This window comes from Anser brachyrhynchus, assembly GCF_964034855.1.
Source record: "Anser brachyrhynchus genome assembly, chromosome: 4".
Classification (NCBI taxonomy): domain Eukaryota; kingdom Metazoa; phylum Chordata; class Aves; order Anseriformes; family Anatidae; genus Anser; species Anser brachyrhynchus.
This window is the reverse complement of record NC_137698.1, coordinates 232,773-257,404: the sequence shown is the minus strand read 5'-3', so window position 1 is coordinate 257,404 and position 24,632 is coordinate 232,773. Positions and strand designations below refer to the sequence as shown.

Here is a 24,632-nt window from a genome sequence, read left to right as displayed (position 1 = left end):
GAGATTCAGATTGTCTCTACGTCAGCCCTGCATTTCTGTATTTCCATTTAGCAGGGTATTATTACAGCGCAAGGGAGGAGTAAATGGTGAAAACTGAAAATGTGAGCTGGAAAAGTTGCTAACCCACGGGAGGGAAGGCAAAGCTAGCTTTCTGGATATACCAGCAGTTACTGCGTTAAATTACTAGGCAGAGCTTTTTGAGCCTGCCTGCTTACTCTGAGCTCCGATACTTGGAGTTTAGAGCTGCTGCATCTGACCAACACAAGGCAGAGGTTTTCCTGTTCGTTAGGCCACGTAACAGGAATGCTTCCAAGGCCCGCGGAAGGAATGCTTTCCAGTGCGACGTAATGAGGTGGGTTGTTGGCTCGGTTTCTGGCATTACCGCTGACTTGCTGTGCTGTCCTGCGCATGAGATGTTCCTCTCTTGATGTCAGCTGAATGTCTTCATAATAAGATCAGTGCTTCCCAACTCCCAATCTCCTAATCAAGAGGCTGAACCAGTTGACTGACATTGATTGTTCAGCTGTTGCACTGGAAGCAGTTCCTGAACAGTCCCAATCAATGGCCTGTGAATGCCTCCTTTTTGCAACGTTTTGTTTCTTGGCTTCTTACTGTAGATAGCATGGTTACCTCAATGGAAGGTCTGGGTTCGGACAGCGTCTTCTGTTTGCACGAAGACAGCCACTATCGGATAAGCAAGAGCCTGCTCAAGCCGGCAGAAGGTAGCACAGTGCCCCTGACGAGAGTCAAGTGCCTGGTGTCCATGACAACCCCACACGACATCAGGCTTCATGGATCATCCCTTACTCCTGCCTTCATCGAATTCGACACCTCTCTCGAGGGGTTCGGGTAAGGTAACACGTGCCTCTCAAGGAGCAGAGGGCACAGTGCCATGTTTCATTACCTTCTTCTTTCATGGTAATTTTTAAGGGACTATTCTCAGCTATTCTCAAACTGGAAACAAAATGATTCTTTAAAGAAAAGACAGGAATACTTGATGCTGCATAAACTTCCATTCTGTCATTAATGACTTCAAGCCAATACTTGCTTGCCATGTGTGCAAGTGTAAGCCAATATATATGTAAATGTTGATAGTACCCTCTTGGATCTGGATTTTGTGCGCCTTTTATAATGGATGATAACATACCCTTGTACACAGTAGCTGCTAGAATTTCCATCCAATGTCTGAGTGGCCCAGGTGCTCTGAAACCTGCTTTTAAAATTGCTGAAGAACTTGGAAATGAGCAAGTAGGAAAAGCAGATAGATATGTCAAGCAGAAACTATGTTGAGTCCCAATAACTGGAAAAAATTGTTAATTAACTGGAGGTGTAGCCTGAATATAACACTTACTAACTCCTTCTATATTGTAGCGCCTGGTGTCACCAATGTCTTGCTTTTTCTACCATGATTTAACTCAACTGTTCAGAAGATTAAAACATCACACCTTTGTCAGCATATATTTAAGCCAAATATTTTCCAAAATGGCATAGAAGAAAAAAATGAAAATCCTCATTTTGTCCCATGCTAAGCACTAAATATCTCCAGAATTGCTGATGAAATTCAGGCTGAGATTATGAGAAGACAGGTATTCCGTAACTGCCTGCGACCTCATCCATAGATGGGCAGAAAAGAGTTGGAAAAATAGTATCTCAAAGAGTTCAGTGTTGTCAGGTGCACTCAATTCAGATGGTTGAGGATGAAATCCTGAATGATAAGTAATTGTTCTGAATTGCTCAGAAGCTTGGTTAAAAGAGAAAACATCTTGACTAGAATATTTTAGTGAAAGATGTTTTTAGTTGTACAAACAAACAATAATGGAAGATGGTGTGAAGCCCAAAAGCATAACAAATTCTAATATGAGAAGAGCAGCTCCTCAACTTTTTCACTTTAGTCTGTTTTTATGATAATGCTGGGAAAAGGTAGAAATCATCTGTTTTCCAGGACTGTACTGTTCTACAGTTTCATAGAACCAGCAGCAGCACCATCTGACAGAATTATTTCTCTTGTCATTTTCTTCCCAGACCTAGTATTTAGGTTACTCTTTTTCTTGTGTCTTTTTTTGTTCTGATATGGCCTTTGACAGATCCAGTTGCTTCTGAGTGCTGAAGTTCCAGTTTATTAGGGACGACTGGTGTGAGAGCATAGACTAGCCTGGGTGTTTTGGGACTCCAGTGCTCTGCCTTCCTTTTGGAGCTTTGTATAGTGGAGAAGTATATACATTTTGCAACCAACTCCATATCTGGTGTAGTTAGGGACTGACTTAACTTTGAAAACAAATGTTGGTCAAAGCTCTGCTCTATTTGCTCGAAAAGAGAGAAACTTTTTCTCCTAAGAACAAATTGAATTAGGCTTGCAAAATTAATTGCCACTGTGATTGCTCTGGGAGATTTGTAGCTGCTGCTTACACACCCAGAAGTAACCCACATAAGGCACCTGCTACTCCTTGTAATTTCACTGGGTCATCTATGAAGGATGCCCTAATCAATCAAAAGATGTAAACGTATTTTGGTCTGCTTTCAAGTCCCCAGGGTGGTCCATGAACTCAACAGAGTCGACAGTCGTTTGATGGACCTCTGCAATGCTTGTAATGCCAATGATGGTAGGGGATTTGCCCTGCAAATGACATTTTCAGGGATGAAGGAACAAGTGTATGATGAGAACTGTAATCAAGATGAGGATAGCTATGACCAGAGCAATGGACTGAGAGTATATGTCAACAGAGTGATGATTCCCATGGGAGTTCACTTCACCACGGGTAGGCTGAGCAGGGAAACCCTCTGGGCTCATAAAATCCTCTGGTATCTGGGGGAGTAACTCCTTATATCTGTTCCCATTGTGTCTGCAGCAGCGGTGGCTCTTGTAAGGTCTATACTTAGCTAGTTCTGCAAACCGGGGCCTCACTGTGAGAGTAAACGTACTTGCAATAAGGACACCATACTAGACATCTCCCAAATCCTTTGAATCTTTCACTGAGTTTTTCAGAGAGAGCAGAACATCTCGAAGGCTGCAAAGAGAGTTATGGTTCCACAGGATGGAACATTTTATGCTATGGAGCAGCATAAGCATAAGTCTTTGTGCCTTTGCACCAAAGACACATGCTGCCAAAAGTCTCTGTACTGAAGATAATTTTATCTCACGAGGAGAAATCTTTAGGATTCATTTCCACATAAATTCAAGGAGAGTGATAATATGCTTATGGTATGTTTTTCTAGGCTGTATTTTGTTTGTATTAAACTCTGGTTATACTGACTTTGATAAACTCTAGTTTGTTGCTCATCTTGTATTTAACAGCTGCCTGTTCTTGCCAAGTTTGGCTCCCCATAATGCACCTACCAATAACGCTGTCACAACAGGACTTATTGATGGTGCAGTTGTCAGTGGTATCGGAACTGGTAAGTATTCAAGTCTTGTTACTGTTAGCAGTGTTTTCTATCTGATGATGTTTAGTTCTCTTTTATTTCTTTATGAGACAAGAAGTGATGTTATGTTGTTGGATGTTGCACATTAATAGTTGAGACCTTTGTGTATCTTGATGTTTCTGTTGCTGTCAATTTTTGCCCGTGAGTGAATGAAAAGTAATATAAAGTACAAATGTATGATGACTTGAAAATACAAGGCTTTGAGCAGAAGGTCAAATTGTTAGAAAGAGGAGTATGTGGCCAGTTCTCCTTTGCTTTTGGTCTCATGTTTTCATGCGCTTGTGCGTAAAGAATCTGGATGTGTTAAAAACAAGTTGAGGTACCAGTGTTTAAGTGGTCAGAGCAGAAGAAACATGGGATGGGTTGTAATGCTGTCCTTGTGGCTTAGTTCTGCTGAACTGTTTACTGAATTTATTACAGATGTAGTTACATACATTATGGTATGCTGTGGCGCTAACTGAACATAATCAGTTAATTGAAATAAGTGTTAAGTATTAAAAACAAAGCTAAAGTTTCACTGCAGTAAGGTGGAATTAGTGTTAAACAGTAATTGATCTCTGTGAGTTCTTCGTTGTTCTGTGGGAGCTCCCCTAGAAACAAAAAGGGGTCAGGTGGATGTGGGAGAGAGATGTTCATCAAGGAATGCTGGGTGGGTCTAACTGAGCCACACCGATCTCATCTTGATATTAACCCTCTCTTAGGGTCTGACCTATTTCCCCTTTTTTTTGGTCTAGGAAACTGAAACTTGGGCGTTCTGAACAAGTGCAGCTTTAGACGTGATTTTTGTCTTTAGAGTAGGTGGGAATAGTATGCAATTCTTGATTTACTTCATTTTGAAAGAAACCCCTCTGAGCGAGCTTGATGTGATTTTTTTTGTCCAGGCTTCACTCAGAAAAAGAAAGAAGTAACATTGAATTCCACGAAGGAAAAAACTTGAGAAGTTGTAACTGGTATCAACTGAGGGACTGAACTGTTTGTTGTGGAAAAAAGGATTAGGAACACGTAGGTGTCCTTAGTAGTAGCTACTCCAACTAAATAATGAGTTTTCCTTTTTGTTCTTAGGTGAACGATTTTTCCCACCACCATCTGGTTTAAGCTACTCAACTTGGTTTTGCATTGAACATTTTAGTACGCCTCCTAATAACCATCCTGTCAGACTTCTTACTGTAGTGCGGCGTGCAAATTCCTCGGAGCAGCATTATGTGTGCCTTGCCATTGTCCTCTCAGCAAAAGACCGATCACTAATTGTTTCAACTAAAGAAGAATTACTTCAGAATTATGGTAAGAGTTGTGTTGTGTCATCTGTTAATCCTGACAATATTAGGATCGCTTGATTTCTAGACTAAATGAAAGTCTAGTGTGTAGAAATTGTGTGAGATAGAACTTGCAGCTTGACTAGCTTCACTGGCCGGCTATTTGAAGGCAATCGGTCATTTGCTTTAAGTTTTAATGCTGTGATCAGTTTGCAGAAAGACTTGGTAGGTTCAGTTGTCATCTGAGGTGGACTGAAATTACGTGAAGTGCTATGAAGAGCAAAGCAAAGCTGGTGAGGCCACTGAATTTACTAGGGAGAGCTATCAAGTGTGATCAGGGGCTTCAGGTTCAGCCATCTCCTTTGTCCTGCCTTGTACTTCTTCAGAACTCCCAAACCAAATAGTCAGTTTTGATGGGTCATGACTGTGGAGGAGCCGAGGGGAGAGGAGGAGCCTCCTGTGCGTTTTAGGCTTAACTCTTTACCAGACCAATACACTTCATCTGTTCTTTCCTGTTGAGTAACAGTTAGTAATAAAGATTTTTATTGACAACTGTAATTTGTCCAAAAACCTAAGCAGGCTTTTATAGAATATTCCTGTCATGATCAATGGACATGGACATTATTTCTCCTCTTCTAAGTAGAAGCTCCAAGTCATTGCTCAAAATCTTAAACTTGAGCTGAAGACCCATTTTACAAGGGAATAACTAAAACTATACATTAGCAAGATAGCGATAGCTTCTCTTTCTCAGAAAAAAAAAATCTTAAAAGAAAGAATTAAATAGTTTTACATTCATATTAGTTGCTTTAGTCTGCATTGGAGCAGTAAATTGTATGTTTTTAGTTTGTAAGCCCATATGCCTAACTCTTGAAAAGAGATTGGGTTTGAAGAGCCTTTGTCGTAGAAGATCTGAAGGTCTCTGACTACAAGAGACTCCTTTTTAATTGAAAGGGGTACTATGTTGTGGTGGGCTGCTGCACTGTCACAGTTAGTAGTAGTTGGTGATATACTGTCAAGTCCTGAGACGGTCAGTACCTGAAGAACTGAGATAACAGGCCCACCAGCATGTGGGATCAAAAGTGCTGACAGTCTGTTGTGAGAATAAAGCGAGCATTTTTAAGGATTCTTTTTGTGAACAACAATCGCACTTGAAGGTGTTTGGCTGAAGAAAAATAAATTGAGGAAAGGTTATTTTTGTATCTGAAAGTTAGTTCTAAGTACTCTGCTCTTATCGTTTTCCTTGTGCTATTTATAAAGAAACAAGTGTCCTCCCGGTATGCTCTATTACTGAAGTAAGAGGATTAGTGGATTCTTTTCCTTCAACATGAAAGCATGAAGAGAGATCTGAAGATCTCCTGCTTTCTGTTTTTTTCTGTTGAAGTGTTCCTTAGTGTAGAAATTTCAAGCTTTGGCTTTTTTTCTTTTTTTTTTTTGGCTTTCAAGTAGAGTGTGGGTGATTCTGGTTTGTAATGGAAAAAAAATAACGCACCTGAGTGCTGCAAATTAATCATGTCTTCTGGTGTGAAATCAAAGGATGCATTTTAGAGAAATTTAAAAATTGTGTATGGAGAACTGAAGTGTGTTGAAATATTCAGAAGAAGGCAGTTCAGCAGCCATTAGTGAAGACAGACATGGGAAACAGTGAAGAGTATAGGTAGGTCAATAATTAGTGATGGGTGGTCAGTGTCGTGGGATGTGCAGCCCCTGCTGGGACACTGGGAAAGGGCTCCTTTGGCCAAAAGTCAGGCATCCCTCTCTGACCCGTCCTGCTGGCAGTGCACAGGTAGGTGACTGAGCCGATGGAGCAGTGGGTGCACATCGCCTTGCTCCACAGCAGGAGCTGCTCTCCTTAGGTCGGCTGCTCTATGGCCCAGGCACCACTGATGGGACTGTTAAGCAAAGTCCCATGCCAGCCATACATGGTCACAGCTGCCTCCATGGTGTCCCCGCTGCAGGACAGCTGATCACATTAGCCAGGCTGATGGCACCTCCCAGAAAACACGTGTAAAAAAAGGCAAAAGACTTCATGGAGTGAGGGGTTAGGGAAAAGTAATGGTGAGAAACAGCCCTGCAGACACTAAGGTCGGAGCAGGAGGATGCTCCAGGGTCCAGAGCACAGGTTCCTCTGCAGTCCCTGGAGAGGAACACATGGAGGAAGCCATGGTGGAGCAGGGAAATATGTGAAGAGGAAGTACAAGAAGTATGGGTATCTTTCTCTCTACAGTGTGAGTTAGGTGAAAAATAGCTTTGAAGGTTTAGAGTGGCATGTTATCTGCCGCAAACTACTTCTGTAATTTTTTTCTCTAAAAAGGGGATGAAACATTGTGACTTAAATGGTAGCATTAGAAAGTTAGTAAAAACATAAGTAAAGGAATTACATGTAGAATTTCAATGGGAAGGTAGAAGGGGAGAAGTAAAATATAATTGGCAAAAATATAGAAGTATCCTGAGAATTTTCTTGGAGAAAATATAGGAGGAAAAAAAAAAAAAAAACAAAACCAACAGAACCAGCAAAAACCATACTGTTGATACCAGCAAAACTATACTTGTTGGCTTATATGCAAGTATTTGCAGAAGTTCAGCCTGTTGAACGGTGATAAGATGCTCTGAAAGGTTTTTCAAAAATTAATTCTTTTAGTTCTTGTATTTGAAAATTTAAAGGCAATATTTAAAAGATTATTCCTATCTTGTTAACTGTATCGATTCATATGATTTTAATTGTATTTGTGTGACTTAGTTATGTATGTACTTCCTGAAATTTTGGCTTTAACATGTCAGTGTAGATTTTTTTGAATTAAGTCTGATGACATAAAAACCTAGAAACAGACTAATGACATTTCTGCTGTTGCTCACTAAGTGGTACTTTCCCTTTAGTTGATGACTTCAGTGAAGAATCATCATTTTACGAAATTCTTCCTTGTTGTGCCCGTTTTCGCTGTGGTGAGCTCATTGCAGAAGGCCAGTGGCATCACCTACTTCTGGTCATGAGTAAAGGCATGCTAAAGAACAGCACAGCTGCGCTCTACCTTGATGGACAGCTTGTTAACACTGTTAAGGTAAAATAAATCCTGACATTATCATTTTCACTGGTTGGAGTGATCTTGTCTCTGTGCATATATATTTGTGTACAAAACAAGAGGAGCCTTGCAAAAAGCAATCTTTGCTCGCTACACAGCTTTGACCCAGCCCTAGTCCTGTTAACAGGGGAACATAATGAACACTTGATACTGGATGAGCAATGCAGTGCTCAGGGGAAGCAGGCATGGTGCATTGCATGTGAAGCAAGTGTGGCATGGCTATGCTGATGACTAGGTTAGAACAATAACAAAAAGCTAAAAAGGAATATTCCAGGACCACCTAGTAGATACATAGCTTTCAAATGAGGGGGAGGCTACAAAGTAAGACACATTTTAAAATTTCTCCTTGTTGTTCCTTTCCCAACCATCTTGCAACCCCAGAAATAGCATGCCCTTGTCACGTGATTGCCACTGAGATGTTTAATGTTGTTACTAGTTGAATGTGGATGAAATATAGTTGTACAGGTCAATGTTTCGTTATTAGCTGGAACAAACTAGGAGGCCACATCCAGAAATCATGCAATAGCACTGGTCCTCTCTGCTAGACGCTCTGTATTCGTGACCTGTTACTGATAACTAAAAGAGCCTTTGGCACCTGGCCTAGGCACTACGGAGGGAGTAAGCTAATCCTGTGATGGGGTGCAAATTAGTTAGCTTAGCATGCTGTTATACATAGAATGATACTTTGCCTTGAAAATTTTGCCTTTTACTATACCTCAATATAGCATTATATTAATTGCTCAATAGAGCATTATATTAACTTGTTAGGCTACTTGCTATAATATGCTAATTATATCTGGCTTTATATAACTACATTCAATAGATGGTAATAGAATTTTAACATGGTAAATAGAAAATGCCCGTACAATTCTTGCTGCCATTATATATATGCCAGCATCTTATCCATACATACATTTTATCCATATGTTTGTCAGACAGCAGTTAGACAATCTTATTGATTTGAATTCATCACGTATCCACTTGAGAACAAAACAGTGTTAGTTAACAGTCTGAGGCATATTTTCACAAGCTGAAGAAGGAGGGGGAAAGGACGCAAGGTTTTGAGGTAGTAGTACTGGTTTTCAAAAAAAAAACCCCAACAGTGACAGTCAGAAAGGACCATGGTTTTAGAAGCATGATGCAGCCTCATTATTCAGCGTTTTTAAGCACAGAACTCGCACATTCTCATCCGGTATTTCTATACACACCTTCATATTTGAAAACCACTTAACTTCTGATCTTTGCATTTACCTTCTGGATAATGCTCTTCACTAACTTTTACCATATTGTCAGGCTACTATGCATTACAGACCAATCATTTTTATGTCCTCGGTTTGCAAATTGCTTGCCTGAATTTCTAATCTGTCTGCTATCTTTTGATGGTACCCCGGCGCTCTCAGTAACTTCACTAAGATTTTCTGTATTTTTATCCCTTACAGCTTCACTATATTCACAGCAGTCCTAGTGGCTCCGGTTCTGCTAATCCTCCTGTAGTCAGCACTGTCTATGCCTATATTGGCACACCACCCGCACAGCGCCAGCTCTCTTCATTGGTGTGGCGTTTGGGCCCTACACACTTCCTGGAGGAAGTTTTGCCTGCCCCAGGTGTTAGCACCATTTATGAGCTGGGACCAAATTATGTTGGAAGCTTTCAAGCAGTATACATACCGTGTAAGTACAATTCCAATGGTAACATGTAACTTGATCCAACTTATTTGAGTCTTTTGCATGCATATTGACAGAAGAAGTGAGAAAAAAGAATATGCAGTAGCAGAGAGGCAAAGCTGTTCGTGTGAAGAAGATTAGCTGTTGTTGAAGGGGATGATATAAATCCAAATTACCATTGTAACATACTTTTCTGGTGGTTCTGATACTGAGGTATGATAGAAGTGCTGGTATTCCTCTCTTGGGTTTTAAACTAGTTAGAAAACTTAAACGCTGTTGTTATTCATGCTGTATATTGTATTTATCTGTAGAAAGTGAAATTGGAAAGGCATTTGAACTTGTCAGTTTTTATTGATAGCACTCATGCTTATTTACAAATCTGCCATTTATTCTGTGCTTTAAACGCAGCTGTCTTGAAATAGAATTGTTTGTAGGGCCTAGATCAGTCAACTGAGGGACGAGGGGAAAAAAAAGAAACAGGAGGGATTATAGTGCAGCAGATAGTCTTAAATCATGTATTGGGAAAAATTCTGGGTGATTTCATTACAGTTTGTAAGTATTCTTGTTTGAAATTTAAGGGATTGTAATGCGAAAAGGTATGGAAATGTGCAACTGGGGCAATGGATTCTTGAATGCCTCTGGTAAGATGGGCTGTCACAAGCAAGATTTTCCTGTTCTGTAGTGTTCCCTGTCTTTCTGTGCAGTTTACATTTTCTCCTCACCAATATCAGTATACATTTATTGCTTTATGTAGCTATCACTAGACCTTTAACGGAGACATAGAAAAGGGGAACATATCAGGTTGTCTTGTACTTGGGTCGTGTCTCCCTGTGAGCACCTCCATGCTTTCTAGCTCTTCCAGTGAGAAACCATCCACCAACTCAAGGAAGGAAGCAAGCAGTGAGCGCAGAGTGCTAAGAAACAAAGTATGTCAAGAGAACACACAGTTGTAGCTTTCATAGTGAATGTTTTCCTCAGAGAGGTGATGGAAAAAAACTGCAAGTATAGATACTGTTGAGGCAGCGAAAGACCAAAGTATCCAGGACAAGTAGATGGTTCTCCTTGCACATCCTGAATCAGAAAGTGTGGGGAATGGCATTACGTCGTGTGCAGATCTGTGTCTTGTGCTGGCTGTTTTGACAGATAGTCAAACCTAGCAAGTAAGTCTGGGTTTAGTTATCTGTTAGTCATTTACTATTTCTCCTGGAATGCACATTGGATCTGTGCAAGTTGTAATTAGCAAACCATATCACTAAGCTCTACATCTAAACGTCTCTTAAAGACCTCCAGGGATGGTGACTGAACCCACTTCCCTGGGCAGCCCACTCCAACGCCTAACAACCCTTTCAGTAAAGAAGTTCTTCCTAACATCCAACCTAAATCTTCCCTGGCACAACTGTAGCCCATTCCCCCTTGTCCTATCACTGGGCACGTGGGAGAATAGACCAAAGGAGCCTCCTTTAAGGTACCTGTAGAGAGCGATAAGGTCACCCCTGAGCCTCCTTTTCTCCAGGCTGAACAACCCCAGCTCCCTCAGCCGCTCCTCGTAAGACTTGTTCTCCAGACCCCTCACCAGCTTCGTTGCCCTTCTCTGGACACACTCCAGCACCTCAATGTCCTTCCTGTAATGAGAGGCCCAAAACTGAACACAGTACTCAAGGTGCGGCCTCACCAGAGCCAAGTACAGGGAGACAATCACTTCCCTAGTCCTGCTGGCCACGCTGTTTCTGATACAAGCCAGGATGCTGTTGGCCTTCTTGGCCACCTGAGCACACTGCTGGCTCATGTTCAGCTGACTATCAACAAATATTCCCAGGTCCTTCTCTGCCAGGAAGCTTTGTGCACCTAACAACATGTGCACCTAACTTGGTGTCTGTCATCTGCAAACTTACTGAGGGTGCATTTGATCCCCTCATCCAGATCACTGATAAAGATACTGAAGAGAACTGGCCCCAGTACTGAGCCCTGGGGGACACCATTAGTGACCGGTTTCCAACTCCATTCACCACGACTATTTGGGCCCGGCTACCCAGCCAGTTTCTAACCCAATGATGTGTACGCAAGTCCAAGCCATGAGCAGCCAGTTTCTTGAGGAGAATGCTGTGGGAAATGGTGTCAAAAGCCTTACTGAAGTCAAGGTAGACCACATCCGCAGCCTTTCCCTCGTCCACTAAGCGCGTCACTTTGTCATAGAAAGGGATCAGGTTCGTCAAGCAGGACCTGCCTTTCATAAACCCATGCTGACTGGGCCTGATCGCCTGGTTGCCCTGCAAGTGCCGCGTGATGACACTCAAGATAATCTGCTCCATGAGCTTCCCTGGCACCGAAGTCAGACTGACAGGACTATAGTTTCCTGGGTCCACCCTCCAGCCCTTCTTGTAGATGGGCGTCACGTTTGCTAGCCACCAGTCGACTGGGACCTCCCCTGATAGCCAGGACTGCCGATAAATGATGGAAAGCGGCTTGGCCAGCTCCTCTGCCAGTTCTCTCAGTACCCTGGGGTGGATCCCATCGGGCCCCATCGACTTGCATACATCCAAGTGCTGTAGCAGGTCGCCAACCATTTCCTCGTGGATTATGAGGGCCACATTCTGCTCCTTGTCCCCTTTCCAAGGAAATTATATCTGACTTCCCCATTGCCTGTGCTGTACTTGTTTCAGAAGTTCTGTCCCCTATTTCAGTAAGCAAGATTACCGTCTTCTGAGAATTTCTTCTGTGTTTAAACTAAGAAGTGAAAAAGCCAATACTCTTCTGGCCTTGTAAAGAGCCCTAAAAGAGCAGTTAGTTCAGGAGAATACATTACTTCCTTTGTTTGCTGAAATGCAGTTATTTTCTCAGGGCATCCCTGTGAGCAGAAGATTTTATAAGGATTTCATTTATGGGGAAACTGAGACATCTGAAATTTGCTCAAGTGAGACTTAACAGAGACGTGATACGTATTGAACAAATTGTGTAGACCCCCATCTTTGTCACTTATTTCGGTGTTAGGTGAGGAAACTTCACGCTTTTTCAATTTTGTTAATATATTTCAGTGGCGTTGGAGACGCCTTTTGACTTGGAATGATGATGCAGAAGCAAATCTCTTCGTGAAGCTTTCTGGTGCTATGTCACGCACATGCACTAAGTATTGTAGACCACCGTTGCTTGTAGTATTTGCAATGCCTCACAAGAAGCCTTCAGTATGGGAGCTGCAGATTTTAAAAAAAAAAAAAAAAAAAAAAAAAAAGGAAAAAAAAGATAGGGTTATACCTCTCTGCAGTGCCTGATCCTTTTGATCTTTATTCACTCTTGCATCTCTTGTACCATTTTCTATATGCAGTTTGCTTAGCAAATCATTGTATAAAGCCTGTTGTCACACACACAGATGCAGATGGACCAAATAATATCATGTTTATTGAGTAGTCTCTTTGCCATTCTTCAGGTGGAAGTGAAAGCGAACAGCCCTTAGGCTGGACACTAACTGAGAATAGGAGTAATGTTGCCAAAAATTCAGATGAGGAAAAGCTGTGTCTTTTATTGCTTGGCCAAGCCACAAGCTGCCAGTTGCCATTAAGTGTTAATATAGAAGACCTTATTGAAAGGAAAAGTTTGTTTTTTGTTGTCTTTTAACTTTAATAGTAGACTTGAACGCCATCAAGTTAGTTTTGCCTGTGGTGAACAAATACACAAAAGCAGTGTCAAATCTCAGAGGTCTATAAAAGCTCTTTTTTGTGCCTGTTCTGAAATGTAACTTCTCAATTTTACTGTTTAAACTGAAAAGAAAATCAGTGCCTTTTTTAAAATGAGTTTTTATTCTGTCTTTAAGGCAAAGATTCCAAATGTGAGGGAAACAACCCATCTCCGGTATCTTTAGTACCAGAAGAGAAGGTCTCTTTTGGTCTCTATGCTCTCTCGGTTTCTTCATTTACAGTTGCAAAAATAAGGAAAGTTTACAACAAGTTGGATAGTAAAGCCATTGCTAAACAGGTACGTTGGAAAATGAGTTGGTTGGTGTATGACTTTTCAAGTCAGTTTACTCATTGAAACTAGGAAAAGTGAGGTACTTGTCAGAGTTGCCTACGATGACTTGAATCTTTAAAAAGAAGGTGGGGGGAGTGGTGAGATTGTAGATGTATTCCTGTTCTTCAAATTACTAGTAGTGATGTAGCTTGTCTTCTTTTGGAGGTGTTATGTCTTTTCAATGTAGATAGCAGTTACTGAGATGATATAATTGAACAATACTTACTGAACTACAGTTGCAGATGAACAAAACTGATAGCTTAGTCTTTTGACTGTGATTCAGTTTTGGAAATCTGTGTATTGGTTTATATATTTCGTCTAAGTGAGGGACCGTCTGTTGGGATTTTTTTTTAAATTAATTAATCATCCTTAAACTTTGGAGATTGCAGATTTCACTGTAGAGGATGTACTAATGACTACAGTATAGTTTTATTTTGTGTTTACTCACTATCACAGGAGGAAAATAGGTTGAGTTCAGGCTCATACAGGAAAAAATCTTCCCTTCATCCTCCTTTTTTTCCTTATTCCTTAAAGCTGGCAATTTCTTCTCATGAAAATGCCACACCTGTGAAGCTGGTACATAACTCAGCAGGGCACTTGAACGGACCTGCACGTTCCATTGGTGCAGCTTTGGTAGGATATTTGGGTGAGTTGAGTATTTGAGAATTATTAGGTTTAAACATCATTAAGTACTTGTCAATAAGAACTTAGTACCAGAAGATGAATCATGTAAATGATCAATGTGATTTTTATGGTACACTGTTAAACTGATTTTACATTTTTATACTTTATTGACATACCGTTCATCTTTTTTCTTTTTACTGATACGGGATGCTTGTTTCTGTTTATGTAAGTACTGTTGGGGAAATGCACTTAATTGATTTTAGTTCGTAAATTATTTTTCAATGCAAAACTTCCATCATCGCTTCTTCTGAGGTGTCATAATACACATAGTGATATTGTTTTAATAAATCAAGCGGGGTAGACTGCAAATTACTTGCATGAACTCCCAATTAATTTCTACAAGAATAAGACTTGATTTTAATTAATTAATTTTCACTACCTGTGCTCAGGAGTAAGAACATTTGTCCCCAAGCCTGTTGCCACTATACTGCAGTACATTGGTGGAGCTGCTGCTATTTTAGGACTTGTAGCCATGGCTTCAGATGTAGAAGGATTGTATGCAGCTGTGAAGGCCTTAGTCTGCGTGGTAAAAAGCAATCCGCTAGCCAGCAAAGAAATGGAAAGAATCAGAGGTTATCAGGTATGTAAGAAATGTCTTTAAACAGACCAGGCTAATTGAATTTCAGTGTCTGTGCTCTCAAGTCCCATTGGAATTCTTTGTGTCATGGTAACCTGAGTTTCTGCTCTTAAGTTTTCTGAGCTCTCAGCTCAGAACATAGATGAGTTATTTGGGATAGCTTTCAAGGAACAGAGTGGAAAGTTTTTCTAGGCAGCTGTGTCTATTGAACTGCTCTGCTGAATCTGACTCTTCATTAATAGCAAGGAAGAGCACAACTTAGTGGTACTACCCTGTTAATGTGAGTCCACAACTCCAAGCCTCTGGAGCTTCTGTCTCAGTGGTCTACCAGCAAGAGAGAATGATTTGGACACATCGAGGAAACCAAACAAGCAGACTCCTAGAGTTGTTATTTTGAGGAGATCGCATAGACTTCATAATTAGTGGAGGTGTTCACTTGCCAACTTAACACTTGTTAAATCTCCATTGGGGTGGAGAAAGTACAATCAGTTATGCAAAAGGATTATTCGACTGACTTGAAAAAGGTGTTCACATGACCAATGAACTTTGTTTCTCATGAGGATGACTTTATTGAAACTGAAAATTTGGCATGTGGTTTAGGCAGCATATTTACAAACCTTGTAATGCTAATGGCTACTTATAGTTATGTTGAAACTTAATATTCCGTTTAGCCTGTTGTGGACCTTGACTTTGAACAAAAAAATCTAGACAGTGTTTCTTGCACAATAAATGATCTGTGGATCATCACACAACTTATATTCTGTTTCTATTGACCTCAGGAAATAGCACAGTTTAGGAAAGAGTCATGGAAAATTGTATGTTTTTTACTCGTTGTTTCAAAGCAGATGGTGAAGCTGAGCTGAGCAAGCCAGCATTCAGCTCATGCCGTTGGCTGTGACGAGTAGCAAGGATCTGAGTTTTGTTCTGTTTTGTTTTTCTAGTGTGTCACTTAATGGGACAGAAAGTTGGGGTTATTCAGATCTATCTAGTGATGGATACTTTTCTTCAGTGACAGAGTACCTCTCATTTGTATTTATGGTACTCCAGAGGTGCAGACTGGTCTATTGAAGACTACCGTATCTGCATGTGTCTTGCTTTCCAGGAACACACATGTGAGCACGTATCACGTGCTGCCTTAAGCTGTGGGTGACTACCAGAGAGCTGAGAGGTGCATGTGCCTAACTATCAGGGCCTAGATACCATCTGCAGTTTAGAACAGAAACTTTCTCGTGAGCTGGAGGGGATCCTGGGTACACTCTTGTTCTAATCAGCTGTAATGCCTTTTTCAAGCTTTTTCACCAAAAATTTCAAGCATCAGAGGTAATTTATGGGCCTTCTCAAAAGAGATGCAGCCATTCCACCCATGCTTCATTATGCGTAGATTACGTGCTTGCCTTTTCATAGGGTAATAGTTCCGTATCTGTTTATTTGTTCAAGTTGCTGGCAATGCTGTTAAAGAAGAAACGATCCCTTCTGAACAGTCACATACTTCATCTCACCTTTTCCTTGGTGGGAACTGTTGACAGTGGGCATGAGACCTCCATTATTCCAAACTCTATTGCCTTCCAGGATCTGCTCTGTGATTTTGAGGTATGTGAAGCTACACAGAGAAGTCCTCATGATACTGGCTAATGAGTACTTGAGTAAACTGACGACATACCTTAAATACTGAGCAACAGCAGATGAGGTTGTTATCCTGCAAACTTACTATTCTGTATATTGTACAGAACAGCAGCTCAGCAGCAAGATTATTGGTAATTTTTCTTGCTGAAATGGCTTGAGTCGTTCTACAAGCCATTAATGAGTACCAAGCACGGTCGTGTTTTTTGTTGTTCTAGATGATGTTTTTTAGCTTTCTATTCCACAGTAATTTCCTTTAACTAGTGTGTTCTACTGCAGTAGATACATTAAGGTGTGAAAGATGCACTGAAAGTAACAGTAGGAGGTAGATTTTTCAATGCACATGGGAATCACTTCATCATGTGTCTCCTGCAATGTTAATAATAAGGTAGATAAAAATCTGCTTGCACAGCCTATTGAAATATTGAAGTGTTTTAAACTGGGGAAAGTAGACAAGTTCAGAATTAAATGCTAATGTAAAAGAGGCTGATTGACAGTGTTAAACAATGCAGAGAACTCACCATTTGGTGTTTGTCCCTTTTATTATTATCTGTATCTGACCCAGACTGAGTAAAACTGTTGTGATTCTCATACACTTCAAATAAATAAAAGATCCAACTACAAGATATGACATACGTCCATTTTTCACAAATGGCTCTAAAACGCGGGGTTATTTATTTTACTGTTTTTATATATATGCATTTGAGTATGTAAAAGCACTTCTGGAGTCTTTAAAGTGTCTTCCCTCTGAAAAAATGCCTGCCACTTAATATAGCCTTCATGTTAACAAAATCAAATGGCCTTGTTAACTTCGAGAGTTTAGAGGACTTCAACACAACTGAAAAAACTATCGCCAAGATTGGTAATACACTACAGTTACAGCATAAAAATCAGGAAATGAAAACTGCTCAAGTTTCTTCTTTTTTTTGGTGAAGAATATTGAAACTAGAAGTAAGTTCATGCTCTGTTTAAACATTAATTCTTCAGTATTAAAAAACTATTTTTAAACAAATCTTTTAAATAACAACGGTTTCCTTGTGCTTGCTATTAATGAGCACAAGTAAATGTACATCTGATAGAAGTCATTACATGTACCTGATCTAATATTTGTGGTAGAGGCGTTAAGTTGGATGAACAGTTTAGGAGAGAGAACACACACACACATTAAGGCAAGTGATACGTCTGTGATTCATTAGGAAGAAACTTTTGAGAAGCCTCAGGAAGTCACACTTTCTGACTTGTGTTTTTATAATTCCCATTTTTTAAATTTATGTATTCAGAAAGCAGTGACCCAAACATTTCATTAAAATTGGATAAATTAGGTGTTCTTAATCTTATGCTAAGCGTGGTAAAGGAAAGATTGTTCTGATCATTTTAGATAAGATTTAAAGAACAGCAAAAGCAAGGAAACTTTCATTTCAGACCATCTTACACACCTGAACACAAATATTAATTATACTTTCTTCAATAGCAAGCCAATTTTAAGATTTGAAATTATAACTTGGAGTTTTCTGACTCGACGTATTTTATTACTACTTTTGAATAATAGTTTGGGGTGTTGGGTTTTTTTTGTGTGTTTTTCTTTTTTTTTTTTTTTGCTAGTAGATATAAATTGTTGAAAATGCTGTGCAGAAATTTCTGGGTAAAGGTTAAAACGGATGAAACAAAACACCACACGAAACAAAGATCAGGGAACGCCTTGAGTTCAGTGCCGGCAGAAGATAGTCAATTTCACAAAGAGAATCTTTGCTTCAGCCGAATCATCATGTTGGTCCCATTCAGCATTTCACATCAACACTGTAAATCCCTAATAATTCCTTTGGAGTCAGTGGAATTGTACCACCTCTTAAAGAAGAATTCCGGAAAGTGATAAACGTTTTTGTCTATAACTCTAACATTCTACTGTGATAAATTTATAGAGACTATCAATGGGTACCAATGTGTGTTTCTTTAGTCTTTGCTAGTATGTTTAACAGATAAGTGAATTTGAAGAAGGAACAATTGAGAGGCGTGCAATCAGGCCAGGTAAACAGTAACATGGGCAACAAGTTTTACTCTATTCAAGCTTTTTATAACTTTTGCTGTATGAAGCTCGAATGTCAGTTCTGAATCTTGAAATGGATTTGTGTACCAAACTTACCATTGTTTATTCTTTATTTCAGGTCTGGCTTCACGCACCCTATGAGCTTCACCTGTCATTATTTGAACACTTCATCGAACTTCTCACAGAGTCCAGGTATAAGTTGATGCCAGTGTCCTGGTGAGGCTTCCAGGATTAGGTAATATTTATAGGGAGCTCTAGTTTTAAACCGACACCTCCTTTCCTTCCTTCCTTCCTTCAGCGAAGCAGCAAAGAACGCTAAGTTAATGAGGGAATTCCAACTCATCCCAAGACTGCTCTTGACTCTTCGAGATACGTCTCTGTCCCAGCCTACTATTGCTGCAATTAGTAATGTGCTGAGCTTTTTGCTTCAAGGCTTCCCCAGCAGCTACGACTTGCTCAGGTAGCCCACACCTATATTAATTCTGGCTTACGTGTTTTTATTATGTTGCTGACCTTGCTCGAAAGTACTTAGCGACAATACTATTGTGGAGTAACTAATGTCAAATACGTACTGAATATTTTCTTTTAAGTGACTGAGTGCATAGGTATAATAGTTTTGGTAATGCCTTGATTTCTGTATTAAATTCAGTTTATATCTCAATAGGTACAACTGAATGATTAAACTGGTGTAGTGTTTTTCAGGCAGGTAGCATTGGTGCCGTATTCTTGGTCCATTGTTGGTGTGACATACTGAGCACTTTTAAATACCATTGATTTTTATTTCAGGTGGAGTACGAGAATACTTCAGTTAAAATGCAGTTTCGATTATTCTCTCTCACGAAAGGCTAATTTCAAGATGGTTTTTCTGAATGATGACTACAGAAAAATATTTAAGATTGTCAGTTATGGTACTATTAATTATGACTGAAAGTTACATTAATAGTTGCAACTGATACACACAGGAGTATTTGAAGTGCTTTTAAACAAGTTAAATTCATTGATAACTTAATTTTTTCATCTCCTGTTTGATTATAATGGAAATGAATAAAATATTGCCGGGCTTAGATATTCCTTGTGTATGAATGGTCATAATTTCAGGTTCTTATGTTAAGTACAATTAAAAGTTTTGAAAACATCAGAGAGTATTTCAAGAATAAACAGTGCAGATGTCGTGCTTCTCTTCCAATGGAATAGATTCTACAATATAAATCTGAGTATTCCGACATAACTACTTCTGCTTCCCGGAAATAAAAATGAAAAATGTTTTACAACTTGAGATAAATTACAGTAACTAAGGACTTTTTGAGGATTTTTCCAGAAGAAAGAGGAATGTATTCAGTTTCCTTTCTTTTCATAGTATATCATCATCTTGTTCTTGAAAACCATGACCTTGTTATATCACCTGAAGCTGTAGACGTGGATGTTATACCAGATGAATGATTTTGGGGGATGTAATACTTGTTCAGCTGTAAAAGTTGGAGAACAATGTTTTGTTCTGTTCTTTAACTTGTGGTGTTCATTTTACTAGGACTTGGAGGTATCTCCACATTTGCTTTCTTGAATCTCAGAGTTGTCCAACTCCTGTAACTGCAGACTTGTCTGCCAAGATTCCATTAATTACTGTACATTACTTCACTTTTGGGCAAGTAACTTTAGATTGAGGCTATTTTTATCAGCTGTTTTTTATCAGCTATTTTTTATCAGATGTTGGAAAGTTGATGCTTTTGGATAATGCCCTTCCACTAGCGTTGTGATTTTACATTAGATGGAAATTATTGATGGATGTGAGTTCATCTGTCATATCAATGCATGATGTTATTTCTGTGTGTGTCAAGGTTTGGACAGTTCATCTCTTCCACTTTACCTACGTTTGCAGTCTGTGAGAAGTTCGTAGTCATGGAAATAAACAATGAAGAAAAGCTTGACGGCGGTAAGTCATTGTATGCCTTAGAAGCAGTAGAAGAGAAATAGTTTATGATCTCTTCTGTACTTATACTTGAAATGTACAACGGTATCATTACCAGTAATGTATTTTAGTTATAATATGGCTGCCAGGTTAACTGTGGAACTTGACATTTGCGTATTGCATGCAAAGCAGTGCAAAACTCATGCACTCTTATTTTGTTTTCCTTCACTTAATACTGAATGTTGTCCTTCTGCTTCACCCACTTGTTCTTTCCTATCAGTTGTGCATCTCAGCTTTGTTATGGGGAGGGAAAAAAAGAAAAGAGAATGATTTGCTAGGTGCATCTGCCAGGTGCACCCTCCACGTGTGGAGAAATGGGAAAAATAATTCACGCAGTGTAAGGTGGTTTTTTTTTCCTCCTTAAATATATATATATATATATGTGTGTGTGTGTGTATACATATATATATATGTACTTCAAGAGTATTTGTGTTTATTTTTTGAGAACATTTCTACCCTTGTTCTTTAAGGAAAAGAAGCTGATACAGTTGTGGATTTGATTAGTCTCCCCTAGTCCAAATGATTTAACCCAGCAGTGGATTTGAACCAAATAACTCAAGTGGGTGCTCTAAGACGCTAAGTTTCTGCATCTCTTGGGATGCAGATAGGCAGGGACCAGTGAGAGGGACAGGGTTTCTGTTGCACAGTTAGCTTGACTCATCTTGTTTCCTGAAGAACAAGGTTAGGTGATCTGCACATTTATCAGTCTCACATGTCTCTCCTCTTCTTTCTGAACACTTTCTCTCGTTGCAGTCTCGGAGATGATGAAATTCCAACTTTTTCAGTAAAAAACAGTGTCTTGGGTATAGTAGAGAGATCGAAATTCGTGTTCCCTCTGCAGGCTGGCCATATGTTTTTTTCTAAGCTAACCAGAGCTTGTGCTGCTTTTTGCCTACCAGGGACACTGGAGAACCATGGGGAGAAAGGCACACTGTGTCAGGAGTGCTAAGGGAAGCTTGAGACAGAGGACGGTAGATTTATAGGTTACTGGTCTTGATCAGTTATGCTGTATTGCTGCCTTTGAAGATGCTTTGTTTTCTTGTCTGTGACTTAGGCGCAGATCTCTGGCCCAGTATGTGTCCATTTATCTGTATTCCTTTTTTGCATGTCTCTGCTCGAGTTGTAATTTTTTTTAACATTGTGGAAAACCTGCTCCTCCTTAGATAAAGTAAGGTACTAATAGAGGGATTCAAAAAATAGCTGTGAAGTTAACCTTGAGTTGTGTGTATTAGCACATTTTGGAACCAGAGTGTTGTTTGACTGATAAGGGGTTTCGGGTTCCGACTTGATTGAAAAGGAAATTAATTGTTCTTCCATTTCTTACATTTTGCATAAGCTGGAAAATGTTAGTTTTATTTTATTTAAAAATCTTTTTTTTTTTAAATTTTATCCCAGATTGCATAATGTTTAGCCAACTGTTTGGGGTTTTTATGAATCCCCTTTTTTTCCACACCCTTTCCTTTGTCAGGTTGTTTTTATGCATCTGCCTGCCAGGAACCAACTGGCTTAGCTAATGTGGACCGCCTCAGTTTAGATAACTGTCTGTGCTATCCTTCTGCCCATCTTTCAAATCAACCAAACGCTGTGTGACGATAATGGGGCACCAAACATTCCTCAGCAGTGTGCGCCAGGTCAAGCGTAGCAGGCTGTCCACAATAGAGCATGGCTTTTTCTTGACCTGAGTAGGAACAGATTGAGTTTACTTGTGTATGGAATTTATGAATAGCATTTAAATGGTTGGAGTTCTAAAAAAAAAATTGCTTAATTATTTTTTTTTTTTAAATCACACTAATTTTGCTTAATTCTTTTTGTACTTGATGTCTAGGAACAGAAGATGATTTTGGAGGACTTGTTTCAGCTAATCTTATTCTCCTGCGGAACAGGCTTTTAGATATCCTCCTGAAACTTCTATATACATCTAAAGAGAAGACAGCTGTTAGTTTGCAGTAAGTACAAAAAACTTTAGATCTAGAAAGGATATTATGTTTTTAATTTCAAAGGAGAGAATTATACAGTCCACAATCTATTCACTAGTTAAATTGTGTAATTTCATAGGAACTGTTGAAGCATTTACACAGATTTTCTTTCCCCCTTTATTAGGGCTTGTGAAGAACTGGTCAAGACCCTGGGTTTTGATTGGATTATGATGTTCATGGAAGAACATTTGCATTCCACCACGGTCACAGCTGCCATGCGAATTCTTGTGGTCCTGTTGAGTAATCAGTCCATCCTTATTAAATTTAAGGAAGGTCTCAGTGGTGGAGGCTGGCTTGATCAGACGGATTCAGTCTTGACCAATAAGATTGGTACTGTGCTAGGTACAGTATGAAAACTCTCAGATGGATACATCCTTTCTGTTACTGTTGTCTCTGCTCTGATCAGATGATGTTGCCCTTCGTTTTTCTTAGAATTAAGAGTTAGATTTGCTAAGCAAAAGAGAGCAGTTCTACACAACTGCCCTTCAGCTGACATTGCACAGATATTGTTATAGTTCAGTCTTAGCTTTTTGTCTGCACAAAGCCTATGTAGCTGAACTGCAGTTGGTGTCGTGTTACCATCAATGTATGGTTAAGTCCCATGGGCAGGCACATATGAGCTAAATGCTAAGGCAGCATAGCATCACAAGTGTTGTTGCAAGGTGCTACACTCAAACTAATTAAGAAAAATGTAATTGTTACATTAGTCATAGTATCATGCAGTGTTAAATCTGTGCTGCTTTGTCTAGTGAATTCTGTGCCAATAGATATACCAGTTGGGATTTGTGCTACCTTGGGAATTTGTGTGTGCAAAGCATTATCTCAGTCCTTCGTCTCCTCTGCTTAGCTTGCTCTTGTGATTTCTTGGGCTCATGTTTTACCCCTTGGCCCTTATTAAAGATTTTCTTTGTGGATTCTTAGGGCATTGTTTATCCAGGTTATTAGACCTTTGCAGGAATTCAGTCTCTTTGCAGTGGTTTCCCATAATATATCTCTCAGGGTATTAAGCAATATATTATGACTCTTTGTATCAATAATAAACTACAAAAGTTTCGGCAATCAGAGTTTTTTATGAAACCGTATTATGTGTGCAAAGATGTATTGTTAACATACTGTAGCAGCTGTTGTTTAGCTACTGGTTCAGGTCTTAAATCTTACAAATTCTTCACAGTTTGCATGCACGTGTCTTAAAATTTTAAACCCACTGATATTTTAGGACACTGACGTTTTTATTTTTTATTCGAGATTTGTTTCAAATGTCCCATAACATAATTTTCTTCAGTCCACAGAATCTTTCTAAATTAGATGTGCAATCACAGTTGGAGAGCATATGTAGTAGTCCTTTTTGGTTTTGTATTATAATATCAATTTAACTGATGCCAGGCTAGGCTGTGATGAACAAGATAATTCTAAAACTGTATCTCATCAAATGGCAATGATTTATCTGATTACCTAATTTTCACACTCTGTATTTTTTTTTTATTGCCTTGCAAAACGTTGGCTCTGAGACTTCACCTGAAACCGTCTGAGAGCCATTTTTGTTTACGCTTACTGATAGAGTTAGTGTGGCTTCGTGGCAAGGATTTAATTTGTATATATTCTTTTAAATAGTCAGTTTCTGCTGAGAACCATCTCTGTATTAGAGCCTCACAAAAACAGCCTGACTGACCTTATCTCTGGCAACATCGGAAAAAAAATTTGACGGTCTGCATTGACCCAGAGACTGAGTTATCTTCCTGCCTCTGTGCTTACTGCAAAATGAGCGCTTCTGTACTCTCTGTGTGATGTTCAAAGGGGAAATGAAATAACTGAGGACAAAAGGGTCACAAAAGGTGTTTTGTGTTTCTGGCAACACTTAAAAATAAGAGCATTTGATGCTTCATACTGGTTGATCAGTAACAAAGCAGCTGAAGCAAGTTCCCTGTGAAGCATGCGTGGAAATCATTTTACAGCCCATTTACTTAAATCAGCTGTGGGATTGCTGGTTGTTAACATAACTGAACTACTCAGTTCCCGAGATTAAGGTGTGATTTTCCCCTCTCAGCTAGTGAAATAACTTTTTTTCAGAAGCTGGATATCTTTAAAGTCTTGAGTTTCTGGTAGCGGTCAGAAAATGAATCTGAGTGTGTCTGGAACAGCATTAAGCAGTTTTCGTGGTGCAGGGTTATCTATGTGGTGTGGTACTGGAAGGCAATTTTTTCCTGTTGTAGTAATTAAATAATTAGATACCTGAAGTGACTTGCATAGTATGTGTGTGATAACCAGTATGCAAGTTTTCCCTTGTTACAATGTTAAATTTATGTGGAGGTACCCTCTTGAGCTCAATACTTGATTTAAGGATGAGTTTCGCA

General features: G+C 39.5%; 1 protein-coding gene across 18 annotated transcripts in view; it reads left to right on the top strand.

Moving 5' to 3' along the window:
• The window catches only part of WDFY3 (WD repeat and FYVE domain containing 3), a 187,925-nt gene that overhangs the window by 116,497 nt on the left and 46,796 nt on the right, over positions 1–24,632 (top strand). For 12 of the 18 annotated variants that reach the window (XM_080589096.1, XM_080589094.1, XM_080589095.1 and 9 more), the window contains 14 exons: positions 618–849; positions 3,293–3,393; positions 4,483–4,701; positions 7,548–7,729; positions 9,190–9,421; positions 13,221–13,381; positions 13,871–14,060; positions 14,488–14,678; positions 16,113–16,265; positions 18,458–18,531; positions 18,638–18,799; positions 20,175–20,269; positions 22,131–22,251; positions 22,406–22,623. In XM_080589096.1, coding sequence (XP_080445222.1) covers positions 618–849; positions 3,293–3,393; positions 4,483–4,701; positions 7,548–7,729; positions 9,190–9,421; positions 13,221–13,381; positions 13,871–14,060; positions 14,488–14,678; positions 16,113–16,265; positions 18,458–18,531; positions 18,638–18,799; positions 20,175–20,269; positions 22,131–22,251; positions 22,406–22,623 — 2,331 coding nt within the window. The remainder of the gene's footprint in view (positions 1–617; positions 850–3,292; positions 3,394–4,482; positions 4,702–7,547; positions 7,730–9,189; positions 9,422–13,220; positions 13,382–13,870; positions 14,061–14,487; positions 14,679–16,112; positions 16,266–18,457; positions 18,532–18,637; positions 18,800–20,174; positions 20,270–22,130; positions 22,252–22,405; positions 22,624–24,632) is intronic. The other 6 variants (XM_080589087.1, XM_080589093.1, XM_080589092.1 and 3 more) reach the window with 1 other exon arrangement.